At 44.0% G+C, this 14408-nt stretch overlaps 1 protein-coding gene across 2 annotated transcripts in view; it reads right to left on the reverse strand.

Moving 5' to 3' along the window:
• The window catches only part of si:ch211-45c16.2 (mitogen-activated protein kinase kinase kinase 13), a 28167-nt gene that overhangs the window by 4176 nt on the left and 9583 nt on the right, over positions 1–14408 (reverse strand). For both annotated transcript variants that reach the window (XM_034562167.1, XM_034562168.1), the window contains exons 2-12: positions 5401–6110; positions 4657–4840; positions 4316–4507; positions 3288–3446; positions 2977–3135; positions 2685–2793; positions 2400–2509; positions 2149–2265; positions 1495–1638; positions 510–1263; positions 346–416 (exon numbers count right to left, since the gene is read on the reverse strand). In XM_034562167.1, coding sequence (XP_034418058.1) covers positions 346–416; positions 510–1263; positions 1495–1638; positions 2149–2265; positions 2400–2509; positions 2685–2793; positions 2977–3135; positions 3288–3446; positions 4316–4507; positions 4657–4840; positions 5401–6040 — 2639 coding nt within the window. In that variant the 5' untranslated portion in view covers positions 6041–6110. The remainder of the gene's footprint in view (positions 1–345; positions 417–509; positions 1264–1494; positions 1639–2148; positions 2266–2399; positions 2510–2684; positions 2794–2976; positions 3136–3287; positions 3447–4315; positions 4508–4656; positions 4841–5400; positions 6111–14408) is intronic.

Consider the following 14408-nt stretch of genomic DNA (forward strand, 5'->3'; position numbering starts at 1 on the left):
CTGGAATAGCAACTTTTTCTGCAGGATATTCCTCCATTGAATTGAGGTTTCCCCATCTGAAGAGACGTGGCCACATTAGCGTTTGTAAAACAGCCTCTCTCTGAAATTGTTTTTGTGTTTTATCTTCTTAGTTGTCAGCTGAGTCTTCATCTTTGTTGCTCTGCTAGCTCAACCAAAGTGTCCTGTCGTAAGTCAGATTTTCATTTTTTAAAGATATCTTTTCAGCATTCCTGCTTTATTTGAGAGCCATAGTTTGTTGAGCTACTGGGAAACCACGGGCTTGCCCAATGATGGCTAAAAGAAAACGGCAGACCCCAGCTTTAACGAATTGTAACTGTATTTTACCTCTGTCTCCTTGGAAACTCCACTTCACTGTCAACCTCACCCTCTTCCTCTTCAGATGACTCGTCACCACCCTGTATGAGAAGCAATTAAAGCTGTTAATAAATCATCTTTCACAGTTTTCTTAAACACATACTAAATGATGGAAGGGTACCAGCTTTGCTCACCTTCCTGAGAGGTCTGAGGGTGCGGGGCAGTGCAGTGAGCAGAGTGTGAGTGCGCCGGGATGCCTCTAGTTGTTGTGGCTGAGCCTTCTTTGTGGCCTCTCCATTTGAGGCTGCATCTTTGCTGGGAGCCCCTAAAGAAGATGCAGTGCCTTCCTGGGTGTTGAGCAGGGAGTAGTGCGGCAACTCTGGATGGCTTGATGCAGGAGGGGTCTCCTGACAGTGTAGGCAGCCAGGGAAGGGGTGAGCCTGGCAGCAGGGACACAAAGTACCAGCACTAGCACCCGGAACAAGATTGGAGCTGGCGGACGAAGTCCGCTGTCGCGTATCTGCATCCACAGCAGTGGATATGAGGTCAGGGCTGGATCCAGAAACGCGGCGCTGGAGGTGGTCTGTCTGAGGGCTACGGAGGGCAGCAGCGGGGCCGAAGTAGCGCAGGTTGTTGGCACAGTTGACAACGGCCTCCTCCCGGCCCTTTAAGGGGAGGAAGGGCCCCTCGGTTTGTGGGTGGTGGTGGTGGTGATGGAGGAACGGCTGCTCCTGGAGAGACTGGGTGTCTTCTAAAGCACCAGCAAGAGGCTTCAGCAGCCCGGGGAACTCGCTGTGGCTTCCTTTACTGTTGGCCCGGCGGTGACGTGGCTTGCTTCGGTAACGGGCTTTGCCAGGAGGTGTGGAGACCTTCGGGCTGGCTGATAGAGGTGATGGGGAGGGGAGTGGGTCGAGGCTGGGGATGCCATCAGAACGGAGCAAGTCTGGTCTGAAAGAAATTAATTCGACAACTTTAACATGATGTATCTTCATTAATTTATTCTCCCAAACACTTATATCCTGGCTTTACCAGAACATATAATTCATACTACTTTAGTGATAATTGTCACTTATTTAATGGATATTAAATCAGAACCTGAACATGCTAATGGTTAGATGTATTTAATCAATGTAAAATCATTTATTTTACAATTAGCTGTTTAATTGCTATGATTCAGACCTTTTAGTGGGCGGCATCCCAGGCTTGTGAGACATGCTTCCTTTCTTCTTAATGAGCTTCTCGACAGCGTTGGTCCTGACGATGGGTCTGACAAGGTGACGCTTATAGGACCCAGGATATTTCTTCTCCACTGCCTGCTCTCTCCTACAGCGATGGAAGAATTATTAAGAAGTTATATGACGGTGAAAATCATTCACATTAAATTCTATGGAGAGTTGTACTTTCATTACTCCAAACTCTAGAAGACAGAAATCAAGTAAGGTATAACAATCTATATACATTTATCTGAAATCTAAACAGATTACCTGATCTATACTTTCTGTTTTGATTGCTTCCTTATTTGGGGGGGGGGGGGGGGGACAAGCTACACAGGATTTATTCAGAAGAGGAAGACACTTTTGACAGCTGACAAAAAATAGGTAAAAAGTAATTGTCAATTGTCAAGTTTCAAAAACGCCCTACTATTCTAGCTACTACAACATTAGGGTGTGACCCAAAACAATTACTTTTTTATTCTGTTCTTCTCACAAGCTAAATATACAGTCAGTTGTCTTGCCACTACTGGAAATGCCTTTTATAAAGAGCAAACGATTGTATATACACAAGTAACGCCTGATAATAAGGAAAGCTGAGATAAAGAATTTATTCACATACCTCATTAGTTCTTTCTCTCGGACCTCCAGCTGCAACATGATGGCACTGAGCTCCATATAGAGGTTGTTGGCTCTCTCCAGCTTCCTCTCATAGTGCTCCCGGATGTCCAGTGCGTGCCTGAGGTACATGCGAAAGTAATTAAACTGATTAAATTCCACTAGTCATTTTCAAATCAGGAGGAGCTATGAATTGCATAGCTTGCTTTTCTTGTAATTAGTCATATCTCCTTCTGGCTTTCCTTTGTTACACACCTGAGTTCATCCCGCCTGCGTCGGATCAGCTCCTCGTCCAGCCTGTGGATACAGGTGCCTTCACTTTTGATCTTCTCAAAATGTTTCCTCACTTCCTCTCTCCATTCTGACTGTAATGTGGAGGGATAAAAAGCTGACAATCCACTCTCAAACACAAATGCCATCAAATGACTCATCCTTGTACCTATAATATATAGAGAACAAGTAAATACTGTCTAAGGCTTGTGAACTATACTCAATGTTAGTGCATATCAAACTCATCATGAAAGCAGTAACAGTGCTGACCTGAGACTTGAAGTAGGTCTCTTGAGGAGCTCCTAAGACATCAGCAGAGGCAATGTCGAGGTGTAAGAGGATCTGACGAAATGAAGGCCTATTTCTGGGCTTGCTTTGCCTGCAATCAGCAAATAAGAGGGAAAGATATGATTGAATGACAATGCTAAAAATGTACTTTTAGGCAATCCTGTGTGGTGCATTATTAGCATTCATTTTGAAGTATAAATGCAGTAAAACAGCAATATTATAACAGATGTGCTGGACAAAGATGGTACTAACATAATATATGATCCACACTCACCATGTTTGTTTCATGAGGATTTTGAAGCCATCCGGGCAGGTTGAGGGGACAGGAAGGTGAAGACTGTTGCTGCCAACACCCCAAATGATGGCTGAGGAGTCCACATCTTTGTAGGGAATCTCTCCGGTCAGAAGTTCCCACAACACGACTCCAAATGACCTTCAACAGAAAAGTAAGTCAGCTCTAACTCAGCAACAATTATAGATGACTCTTAGTCTTAAATATTAGACTTTTATCCGAGATATACTAAAACAGTTGAACTGCCTTAATGTCTTTCTTAATTAATTAATAATGGTAATTTTAATACTCACCAGATGTCTACTTTTTCAGACACAGGCTCATTTCTTATCACTTCTGGGGCCATCCAGGCCACCGTACCCGCAAATGACATCTTTGTACTTTTGTCACTGAGCTCTTTGGACGTTCCAAAGTCTGAGATTTTCACAGTGTCGTTGTAGGTGACCAAAACACTAAAAACAGACACAAACCGAAAACACACAGACTTGTTAGCCATGTCAGACTGTTTGATTAAGAGGCCTAAAAAAGGCAGTATCTTCTACAGGTTGATGGTAGTCCTATAATAATCTATATAAACTGCACAGTAGATTCTAGAGTTATTATAAAAACCCATGTTCACCCTTTCATATTGAAGACAAAGTGTGTCACATCGGCATTAATCCAGATCCCATGACCGGGATTAAACATTCTGACCAATAGATTATAGTAAAAAACTGTTACAGGAGCACATTTCTGCATCTGAAACACACCATTAGCTGAATGAGACTGACCTTTTTTCAGCACATTCAGCCTGCTACCATTCTGCTGACTAATACAGTGTTTGACACTGCAGCAGCATGATGATATTGATTCGAGAAACTAGAGGGCTACAGTGTGCAAAGAATGAGACCGGAGGAGCAGGATGAGGTGGGACACTGTCTTAAATCAAGGCCTCTAGCTTTTAATTCTAAGAATGGCATTGGAGTTAATGTCCGATCACTCAGAGCTGAAAAGGATGAATTGTTGTTTCTGCTGTGGGCTAAGAAATCTTAAACTAGGCTGATCAGCTTTAAGAACGTGACCACAGCACCCGTGGACTGCTGCATAACAGTGACAAACCAAGAAAACAGACTCTACTCATCAGGTGGAAGTATCAAATTTGCTGATTTACAGACCGAAGTATTTGTATTTTATTTAGCTGTATTTTTTTTTAACACATTTGTAAATGAGGCTACTGCTCAATATTTTTTTAATCATTTTCAGAGTAGTGGAATACACCACACAAATCTAATTGAATAAATTATACGAGCATCTTACAATACATGGAAAAGAGGAAACTCACTTGGGAGACTTGAGATCTCTGTGAATGATCTTGTGCAGGTGAAGGTAGTTCATGCCGCTGGCGATGCCTGTGGCCCAGTCCACCAGCATCCTGGGAGTCACTTTCCTCCCCGCTCTCAGCACCTCATACAGCTGGCCCTGGGCACAGTACTCCATGATGATGCAGTAACAAGGCGCCTGGGTGCACACACCCCTGAAATAGACAAAACACATGAAACATATTTAGAGACCCACGGATCCTGATGATGATAAACTTGTGTTTAAAACTGTGTGTGTTAAACTTGTGTTTAAAACTGTGTATGTTAACTGGTAACATGCAAGATCAAGTGGTTGTAGTATTACCTGAAGCTGATGATATTTGGATGCTTGAGTTTTCGCAGGGGTTTAATGTCCGTCTCTTTCTGCTCGCGCACCTTCTTGATGGCCACCTCCTCAGACCGGAACTTGCCTAAAAAGACAGCTCCCTGTGCACCGCTGCCCAGCCACTGCAACTCAGAAATCTCCTCAAATGGCACCTCCCACATGTCTGCAAACAAGTAAATTACAGTTTGTCAAAATTAAAATATTTTTAAAATTGTACACAATTGTCTAATTTTGAGCTTTTGCATTGTTTTTGTACATCAATATTCTTTGAAAAACCCAGCCAACATGGCTTACACTAGATATCATATTTTAAAGCCATACTCAGCAATAACTGTCTAACAGTGAGTCATATGCTGTTCCATCCTCGTTATGTGGTTTTGAAACCAGCGAGCAGGAGAACATTTGGCTACATTTGGATTAGCTGACCGACAACGAGACCCAGCCCTGTTCTGTCTGACCGTGACTCGATCCTGCAGCATCCCTCTGCAGCCTGTGAAGGCAGCCCTGCAGCAAGGTTACTTAATCATGACCTCAATTCAAACCCACAACAGCAATATGGTGAATCTGGGGTTGGCTATTCAATTACAGGTTCAGACCATATCAGGAGAAACTGGATGGAAACTGAAGCTTTTTTTCAGAAGCCTGAAAGAGACATGAATTGAAGAACACTGCACTTAGTTTCCTAAATTGATTCCACGAAGAGAGATAAATGCCAGAACTAACCTTGCTGTTGTAGCTTGTATTCTGTCGAGTAGGTCTTCCCTATGATGTTCCAGACAGGCCGAAGACAACCAAACAGCCCCTCTAAGAACCCACCCGACCCAGGCCCCGCTCTCTGAAAGTGCAGCTTGATGTCATCAGGGTGATGGTGGTGGCACTGCCTCCCCTCTCCACTGTGGTCAATGGGACAGTTTCCTTCCCCCACCTGCTCCTCCATCCCGCTGCCACACCCGTGCTCACAGGAGGCCGGCGATCCAGCTTCCTCGTGGTCCTGCTCCTGCAGCTGGAGCACGCTGTTGTCAAAGTGCCCACCCTCACTTCGTGTTGAGTCCACACTCAAGGCTGTGTTTGGGGGACTTATACCCCCCAGCACTGAGTCCTCGTCCGGGCCAGGCGTCTGCAGAGTCTGCAGGGGAACAGGCAGCTGTGTTGGCGGCGCAAGGTCTGTGATAATCTGAGGAGGTAGGATGGACAGAGGGGCCTGAGGAGGCTGAGGTTGGGAGTTGGGCGAGCTTGATTTCTTCACGTTTTCCCCAACCACGGTGTGTTTGAGCTCCTCCTTCAGCTTGCCCACCAGCAGACTGGGGCAGGAAGTCCACGAGAGCACCTCAGGGGAACTACCCATTGTGTCGTGCATTTGCATGGACTACCCAGTGATAATGAGTCGGGCGCGTCCTAACACATTGGTTTGTCTTCTGAATGTTGAAAATCACCTACAGAGTGGGGAGATGGATACAGAACAAAAAAGAGTTTATCGTTAATAAAATCCATGGAAGATGCAGATTAAAATAAATCCATTTGGATGATTGTAGGTACATCAGATACAACATGAACAGGATTGTAACCGTTGCCATGGGGCTCTATTACTTCCACAAAGAGAAATGCAATCCTCTCATTTGCTCCCATAGATCTGGGATTGAGAGAGCTTACATTAATGATGATTATTTATAACTATGGAGTGCAAACACTGCAGGTTGGACGAGGTCAGAAAAATCAGATAGGCTTTAAATCAGAGCATTGCATTGAGTTGCTGAATGAAAGACATTGTGGAGTAGATACAAATAATGTAACATTTCTGGGAAACAGTTGGACTAAACCAATCACACACACAACCGGGGCTTTACCATGTTCTCAGCGAAGCAGTAACAGTAGCAGAGATTAAAAGTATTGCTGTGTATTAGGACCACTGAGAGCAAAACATCTGGCACGCACATCTAGGGTTGCAAAATTCCGGGAATATTCAAAGTTGGAAACTTTCCACGGGAATTAACGGGAATAAACGGGAATATACGGGAATTAACAGGAATAAACTGGGAATTTTGGGGTAATTTAACTGTATGTACCTTGTCATAAGCAGATATGCATGCAAATATTTATAATACAACTTTTAAAAATGACATTTTTGACTTTTTTGACATTTTGTGAGTAGAACTTTATTCTTTCATCGAACAACAAAACATGAACGTTGAATAAAAAAGGTGTATTCCCTATGATCACCACCCCCCAACACGAATTGTTTTTTGTGTGTTTTTCCCTGAATCCTTTCAGGTCTAAATGCTTTCTTCCTGGACCTCATCAACGTCCTCCTCACTGCTGTAAAAAGTTAGTCTACTGTATACAAATAAACTTGGTATTAAATTGAACATGGCTTCAGTTTACCAAGTAATCAATATGCTAGGTAATGACAAACAGTGTTGGGAAAGTTCACTTTCTACATGAACTAGTTCAGTTCATAGTTCACACATTTTAAAATGAACTAGTTCAGTTCATAGTTCATAATTCAACATTTTGAACTAAGCTCCAAAAAATTAACTAGTTCAGTTCATAGTTCACACATTTTAAAATGAACTAGTTCAGTTCATAATTCAAAATTTTGAACTAAGTTCACAGCTCCAAAAAATTAACTAGTTCAGTTATTTTGTTCAATATGTTGGGAGCTATAATTGAAATCTCTATCTCTCTGCAATACCGCTCTTGGCCTCTACGCAACTCGGCGCTCTCACACTTGCCAGGCAAAGGGCTGAAACGTTCAGACGCAACACTGATGACAAAGACGTTCAAAAACAACAGAAAGTTTTATGTTTCTGGCAGACAATGTTCCCAACCAGCTGCATTCAGGGTCCAGCTGAGCTCGGCGTGCATAGTCTTGTTCTCAACTACATTTAAGTTCCCTGTTATATGCTTTTGCAACAAAACTAAGTTTTGAACTATGAACTGAACTAGTTCATTTTAAAATGTGTGAACTATGAACTGAACTAGTTCATGTAGAAAGTGAACTTTCCCAACACTGTTTGTCATTACCTAGCATATTGATTACTTGGTAAACTGAAGCCATGTTCAATTTAATACCAAGTTTATTTGTATACAGTAGACTAACTTTTTACAGCAGTGAGGAGGACGTTGATGAGGTCCAGGAAGAAAGCATTTAGACCTGAAAGGATTCAGAGAAAAACACCCCAAAACCAATTTGGGTTGGGGGGTGGCGATCATAGGGAATACACCTTTTTTATTCAACGTTCATGTTTTTGTTGTTCAATGAAAGAATAAAGTTCTACTCACAAAATGTCATTTTTAAAAGTTGTATTATAAATGTTTGCATGCATGTCTGCTTATGACAAGGTACATACAGTTAAATTACCCCCAAATTCCCAGTTTATTCCTGTTTATTCCTGTGGAAAGTTTCCTACTTTGAATATTCCCGGAATTTTGCAACCCTAAATCCTACACAGGGGGGGCTTTAATTTGTTGCAACTGTAGTATTCACAGTGTTTTCAGACAAACAGATGGTCATTTATCCACAGTCTGACTGTGCTCGTTTTCCAAATCTTGGCAAAAAGAAATGTCCCAAATCTGTGAATCAATCTAAAACCTGTTTATTGTTTTACCCCCTTTAAACCCAGGAGGACATGCCCTTAGAAATCCAATCGACTTTGAAGGGGCCGTAGAAAACCGAGTGTCAGGGACACAGTGTGAGGGAGATAGCAAGAGGCTGTACAGCGTGTACAGTCGGGAACAGGAGATCAAAGTCCAGGAGGGAGGAGACAGAGAGGCAGTGAGTTGGCTCTGTGTTACGTGGAGGTTTCCTGAAGGGGACAGGCATGAAGTCCAACTGAAACACACTTTGTTTATGTTAAAGCTTTGATCCCATGGCCTCTGATGCAGATATCAACACCATGCCTTCATTTCAGAGCCAAACATGTGTGTGTTTATTGATGCATTTGTTATTTTTGCCTTTGTGGGTACTTTACAGAACAGAAAAGATGGGGAAAGCAAAAGGGGAGTAAAATAAATTCCTCAAAGTGGAGATGCTCTCATTTACATGGTATGCATCCTAATCCGTTGGTCCACGCAGATGCTTGTGCGAATGTATGTACTGTATCTGTGTGTATCTACTGGGGGGTAACCCGAGCGCTGTGAGAGTGTAGTGGCTGCCAGAAGCTCATCTATAATGCAGGCCTGTCTCTAAGCAGGTTGCTGAGAGTGCAGGGCAAGGAGAGAATGCTCTCAGGTATCCAATAAATCTGTCCCTTCCACAGCAGAGACAATCGAGCTGTGCGAGTCGAGGCCTGTTCTGAAATTCCACCCCACGAACGATTCTTGGAGCTGGGCTTCTGACGTGAGCCTCAGAGGGTCGGTTTGATAGAAACGCTCATGTTCAGACAGCAGCCTGCACACACAGCAACCCCGATAACCCAACTCAATCTGACTAAAGGATGAAGACAGAGCACAGTTTGACAGACAAACTGATGCCTTTCAACCTTTTATTATTTTCACTCATTTGTACTCTCTCTGCCCAGTCTCTTTCCTAACAGGGCTGAGCCTCTGCATCTATAATAGGAAACAAACCTCTTTCTCTCCCCCATTAATCTCTAATGGAAGATCTCTATGTGCATAGAAAACCATGAATAATGTCTGGGCCTCATTAAGAAAGGGCCCAGGGTTTCATTTACACAGTCATTTATTTACAGGACTTTCCGAAAGTGCCATGACTGGGCAAAAGAACACACTGACTGTCTCTCTCATGTTCAAATGTAATTGTGTTACATGTTTGCATAAAGTCCACAATGTGTCATAGTGAATGAAACAATGTCGATGCTCAGCAAAGAGGGTAAAAATAATAAAGAGGGAGAGAGAGAGCGCTAAAGAGAGAGATAAATTATCAAGGACTGATCCTTTAATCCCTCTGCGGGGCTCGAGAGACAAGCTTGTACAAACACAGACCCTATTCATCCCTCCCCCTCCATATATCCTCTAAACACTTCCTGTCATTTTCTTGCCTCTCTAAACACAACCTAATGTCAATGACCAATAGCACTGTGCATCACGACAAATACATCTTTAGCATATGAGCACACTTATAGACGTGGAGCCGTGTTGGCAGAGAAAGACCTCACTGATATTGTTACTGTCCATACTTTATGAGTGTGTGTGTTTACGTGGCAGCTGGTGGTGCAGGAGGATCAGGTTCTGAGACACACACACACACACACACACACACACACACACCAGGGGTGTGTCCGGCAGGATCCATTAATCCCACTACTCCTATCAATTCTCTGGGGAAAGGAGGTTTTTTTTGTGTGGCTCTCAGCAAACGGAAACATGGTTGTTTAGTTAGTGTGTAGACAAACTCTACCTTCACAAAAGCAGCACGACCGTCCACGTTATATTAATGCAGCAACAAACAGACCTTTAACAAACACAGAGGTGCACATTGCATTCATGCTCAACACAGTAGCAGCAGCATCATCTTTTACTCCATCACTCTGCTTCTCATTAAGGGAAGCCCTGCTGGGCCCCATAGGGGGAACCTCCCTTTAGGAGACAGCTGCACCACCAACAAAGAACCAATTTAGCCGCCATACCACCTCCTCATTCACACATTACCATGTCAACACAGCATCCATCCTGACCTTCTGCTAGCAGTCACACTCACTCTCATACAACACTCAGGTTTGGAGAGGCTAAAAGGAGCGATGGAGGATTTAAAGAACAACAACAAAGAGGTCTTCACTATCTTTAAAGTGAAGATTGGGTGAACTTGCATTAATCGGAATATATTGACCTTTTTTTAACAACAAACACATGTTATAGCTCTTTACCTCAAAAGAAGATATGTAGAAATCTCATAAGCAACCAACACCCCCAGCTGATTTATAATTCACCTGACTTCCATAATATTAGACAGCTAAGGCTCATAGAGACGTATGACTGCAGAGCACTGAGTCAGGATTTCTTTGTGTTTACTTCAAACAACCCAAACCGATTCCACTGAGCACCTCAAATGAGCAATAAAGGAACAGATTTAGAGTGAAAACTAAATAAACTGGACAAATACAAGAGTCTCTTACCATCAGTAGCTCTGGAGTCTCTACAGTCTGAACTACACGTGACATCTGTTATTCTGGGTCACAGTTGAACAGCTGAACTCTGGTATTTGTACTTATTTCCCTCGTCAGTGCTGACTATGGACTTTAATGGCCGGTGTTTATCGTGTGAGTAAACAATGTTATAAAACAGAAATCGCAAAACCTACGGCTCATAGTTAGTATTTCTTTGTCATTGGAGGCGGACAGAATTCGAACATATTTAGCAGTATCAACATTGAATTTAATTGAACCTCGGAAACAAAGACTGTGCCAACACAGCCACCCAGTTCTGATTTGATTGTCGGGATGTGGGCCGATGTTTAAATCAGCTTTCCCTTGCTACCATGGCCATGAGTCCTGCCAGAGGGGATTGAGCAGCCTTATGTAGGTGGGTGAAAGTAATCTGCTGGTGCGGGCACAGTGGTGGAGGGGAAAATAAACAAATTATTGCACAGCGTTCAGGCATCTGCCGTCACATGGCTGACATTTCCCTATAATCTCTCTTTCTTCATAGTTTGATTCCCTCTGGTGACTCACCTGAGCTGACTTAGAAACCTACGGGGAGAAGCAGGACACAGAGCAATAAACCCTGTCTGCCTACCTGCTCAGGGTTTGACTGGTGTTGCTGGGCAAAGAGGAACAAGGTCAAAGCTGCTCCTGCTAAGGCCACAGGGAAAGTGCCAGGTGGGATCACCTGGTTTGTTGTGAAGGAGAGATTTATCAGAGAGAGGAGGAGGCGGTCAGGTGGATGAATGAAACTGCCAGAGAGAGCCGACTGATAGGAGGATGAAAGTGCAAAAACAAAACAGTGACACCTCGCCTTTTCCTTCTGAAGTCCAAAACATCAAAGTCTGACTGTGCTGTTTCCTTGTTCGTCAGTGAGCTCAACAGAAATCAGCTGACCAACACATTCTAGAGAAAAACACTACAATCCAGGGTTAACGTGGCTGTGAATCATTAGCACTCCAAACAGACACGCATAACTTGTTCCTCAAATAGCCTCAGCCAGTGCCAGCCAGAACTGGAGAAAATAAATAACTGAAGGAAAGAGTGCACGCCATCGACATCGTCACATACTCTCCCTCCAGCTTCACTCTCCCAGCCTCTCAGTGAGGTTGCAGCCAGCATTGCAACCCTGACACACAGCCTCCTAAAATCTTCAACTTCACACATACTCTGCTCTGAAAAGCTCACAGGGCTTCAATATCTGCCTTTTGAGTAAAGCAGACTCTTTCTTCCCAGCAAAGATTGACGATACAGCTTTACAGAGCTCTACTGAATGCTAACCAGATCCATTCGGGAGATGATGAGTGCAAACACACAGAAAGGGACAGTGGGGCCAAGAAGATAGTGGAGGGACAGAACGGCTAAGAAAAAAGTAGAAGAAGAAAAGCAGATTGGGGGGTTATAAAGGAAGATAGCGAGGAAGATTTTGTTGCTGGAAACCGAAAAAAGAAATGAACGACGGACACAAAGGAGAAAGACAAACTGCTTTTCTGCTGCTGCTGTGGCTGCTTGCGGCATGATACCGTACTGACCACGCTCCAATGGGAAAGACACCCGGAGCGACAACAAAGGACACAAGAGGAGCCGGCTCCATGTGAACTGGGCCTGTCTGCCCTGCACGGCCAGGAGACAGCAGCACACACACATCGAAAGACAGAGGCAAGCACACACTCAACACTGCACACTAGAGCAGCTGCTGCCACAACAATCCCCCTTGTGCTCTTTTAATAGGGACGGCCTGCTTGCACCGCCAACAAGGGCCGAGGAGAGAGACAGACAAAAAGTGACACAACAGACAAACACCCATATTGCAGGAGACCGGCTGTGACTGACGCCATTTTAATGGTCGCAATATGGAAATACACAAAGCTACAGTGCAAAGAGAAATGGGGCATGTCAGGTTTAACAAGAGGAAGCGGGTGTTGTACTACATGTCCTTTCTTCTGCCTAAATACAGGCTGCCACAGCAGAAAGCCAGGAAATCAATACACATTAGTGCTTCTATTAAGCTCCTGGGTTCATACTATCCCTGCAACATGCACCTCATCTATGTTTTAATATTTAATCCAGTACCCTATGTTAGACACCCTAGAAATACAATCCAAATGGCAAACTCTACATGGATATGAATATATAGCCATTATTTTTAACGCTCTGTAGAGAATGGATGGATGAAGCTCTCCTCCTCCTCCTCCTCCTCCTCCTCCTCCTCGCTAGAGCCCGGCTGCCGCCGACTCATCCTGTGCAGTTATATAAACATGTTCAGTAGCAGAGGACAGAGGTGGGCATACACAGAGCTTTCCTCCAGCCAAGCAGACTAAAATAAAGAGACAGATGAATACGCATTTTGGGGGAGAAAAGTCAAATATGGGGAAGATGGACAAAAAGAGAGGCAGAGTTAAAGACAAAACCTGGAGAGTGAATGTGATTTGTTTATGACACATACTGAAACGCCTGTGGCTGTGTGCAATACATGTGTGTCCCAGAAAAGTCTGCCCTCTCTGACCACTATAATGCATTATAATGCCTCAGAGTATCATTTGGCTGCTCCGTCAGCAGGTAGAGGGCGGGGGTTCTGTTGGTGTATACCTTTACCTACATCTCAACCTGTCCTTCAGAGGGCACGGAGACGTACTGCATCAAAAAGCAGCAGCAGCAGCATCACTGCTGAGCCTAAAATAGCTCCTGCACGCACCGACGCACGAACGCTCAACACACTCCTGCAGCACTGCTACTGAACTAACACTGACACAGCTGATCCACGTACAGTACAAACAGTACACACACTTGAATGTCTCCTTGCACACGCACACAAACACACAAACACACACAAACTAAATAAGTACAATCAAAAGAAAACAATATATAAGACACGTTTGCAAGAAGAAGAACTTCCACATCACACTGTTTCTACTGAGATGTACGCCAAAGACACAACATCAGCAGATTACTCACAGCAGAAAGAGCTCAGATTCATAGTCCTCGCACAGCTCTGAGGCACGGTTGGAGAAAAGAAAAAAGCCGGGAGGAAGAGAGGCTAAACTGATGGTTAAGATGAAGAAAAAACGTCTAGAAAAGCATGGAGAGAGGGAGACAGAGGCTGGAGAGTGACATACATTCCTCTAACTCCCGCAGCACCTGGGATGTGAGTGGGTGGCTGGTAGCGTCACCCGGTTGCTGAAGACCTGCTCACGTCACACTTTTCATGAATGGAGCTGTCTGACGCAGAGAGGACGCAGCTCAAAGAGCAGAGGAGGGGGGACGGGAGGGGTGGAGCCTTCTGCACAGACTCTGAGAGGAGGAGTTAAGAGAGATGAAGAGGAGAGGGGAAGAAAAGGAGGGGGGGGGTTGTATTTTAAAGCAGCACCAGCTGGGAACAGCAGGTTAGGCTGCAGTGGCGTCTCTGTAAGTAGGACAGACGGTGTCTGCACAAGAGAAAATCCCTTTGTACAAAAATCAGTAACCACTTCTCTCCATGCCAGTTGCATTACAATCCCACATATGACTGCAGTTTATCTTGTATTCTAGCATGGACTGTACATTTGTAGTCAAATAAACTCTCCACAGGATGTAAATGCTCTGCACAGTTGTGCTTTCTCCTGGTAAGCGAAGACGTATTCAACTGCAAACTAAGAC

The sequence above is a fragment of the Cyclopterus lumpus genome, chromosome 21 (assembly GCF_009769545.1).
Source record: "Cyclopterus lumpus isolate fCycLum1 chromosome 21, fCycLum1.pri, whole genome shotgun sequence".
Taxonomy (NCBI): domain Eukaryota; kingdom Metazoa; phylum Chordata; class Actinopteri; order Perciformes; family Cyclopteridae; genus Cyclopterus; species Cyclopterus lumpus.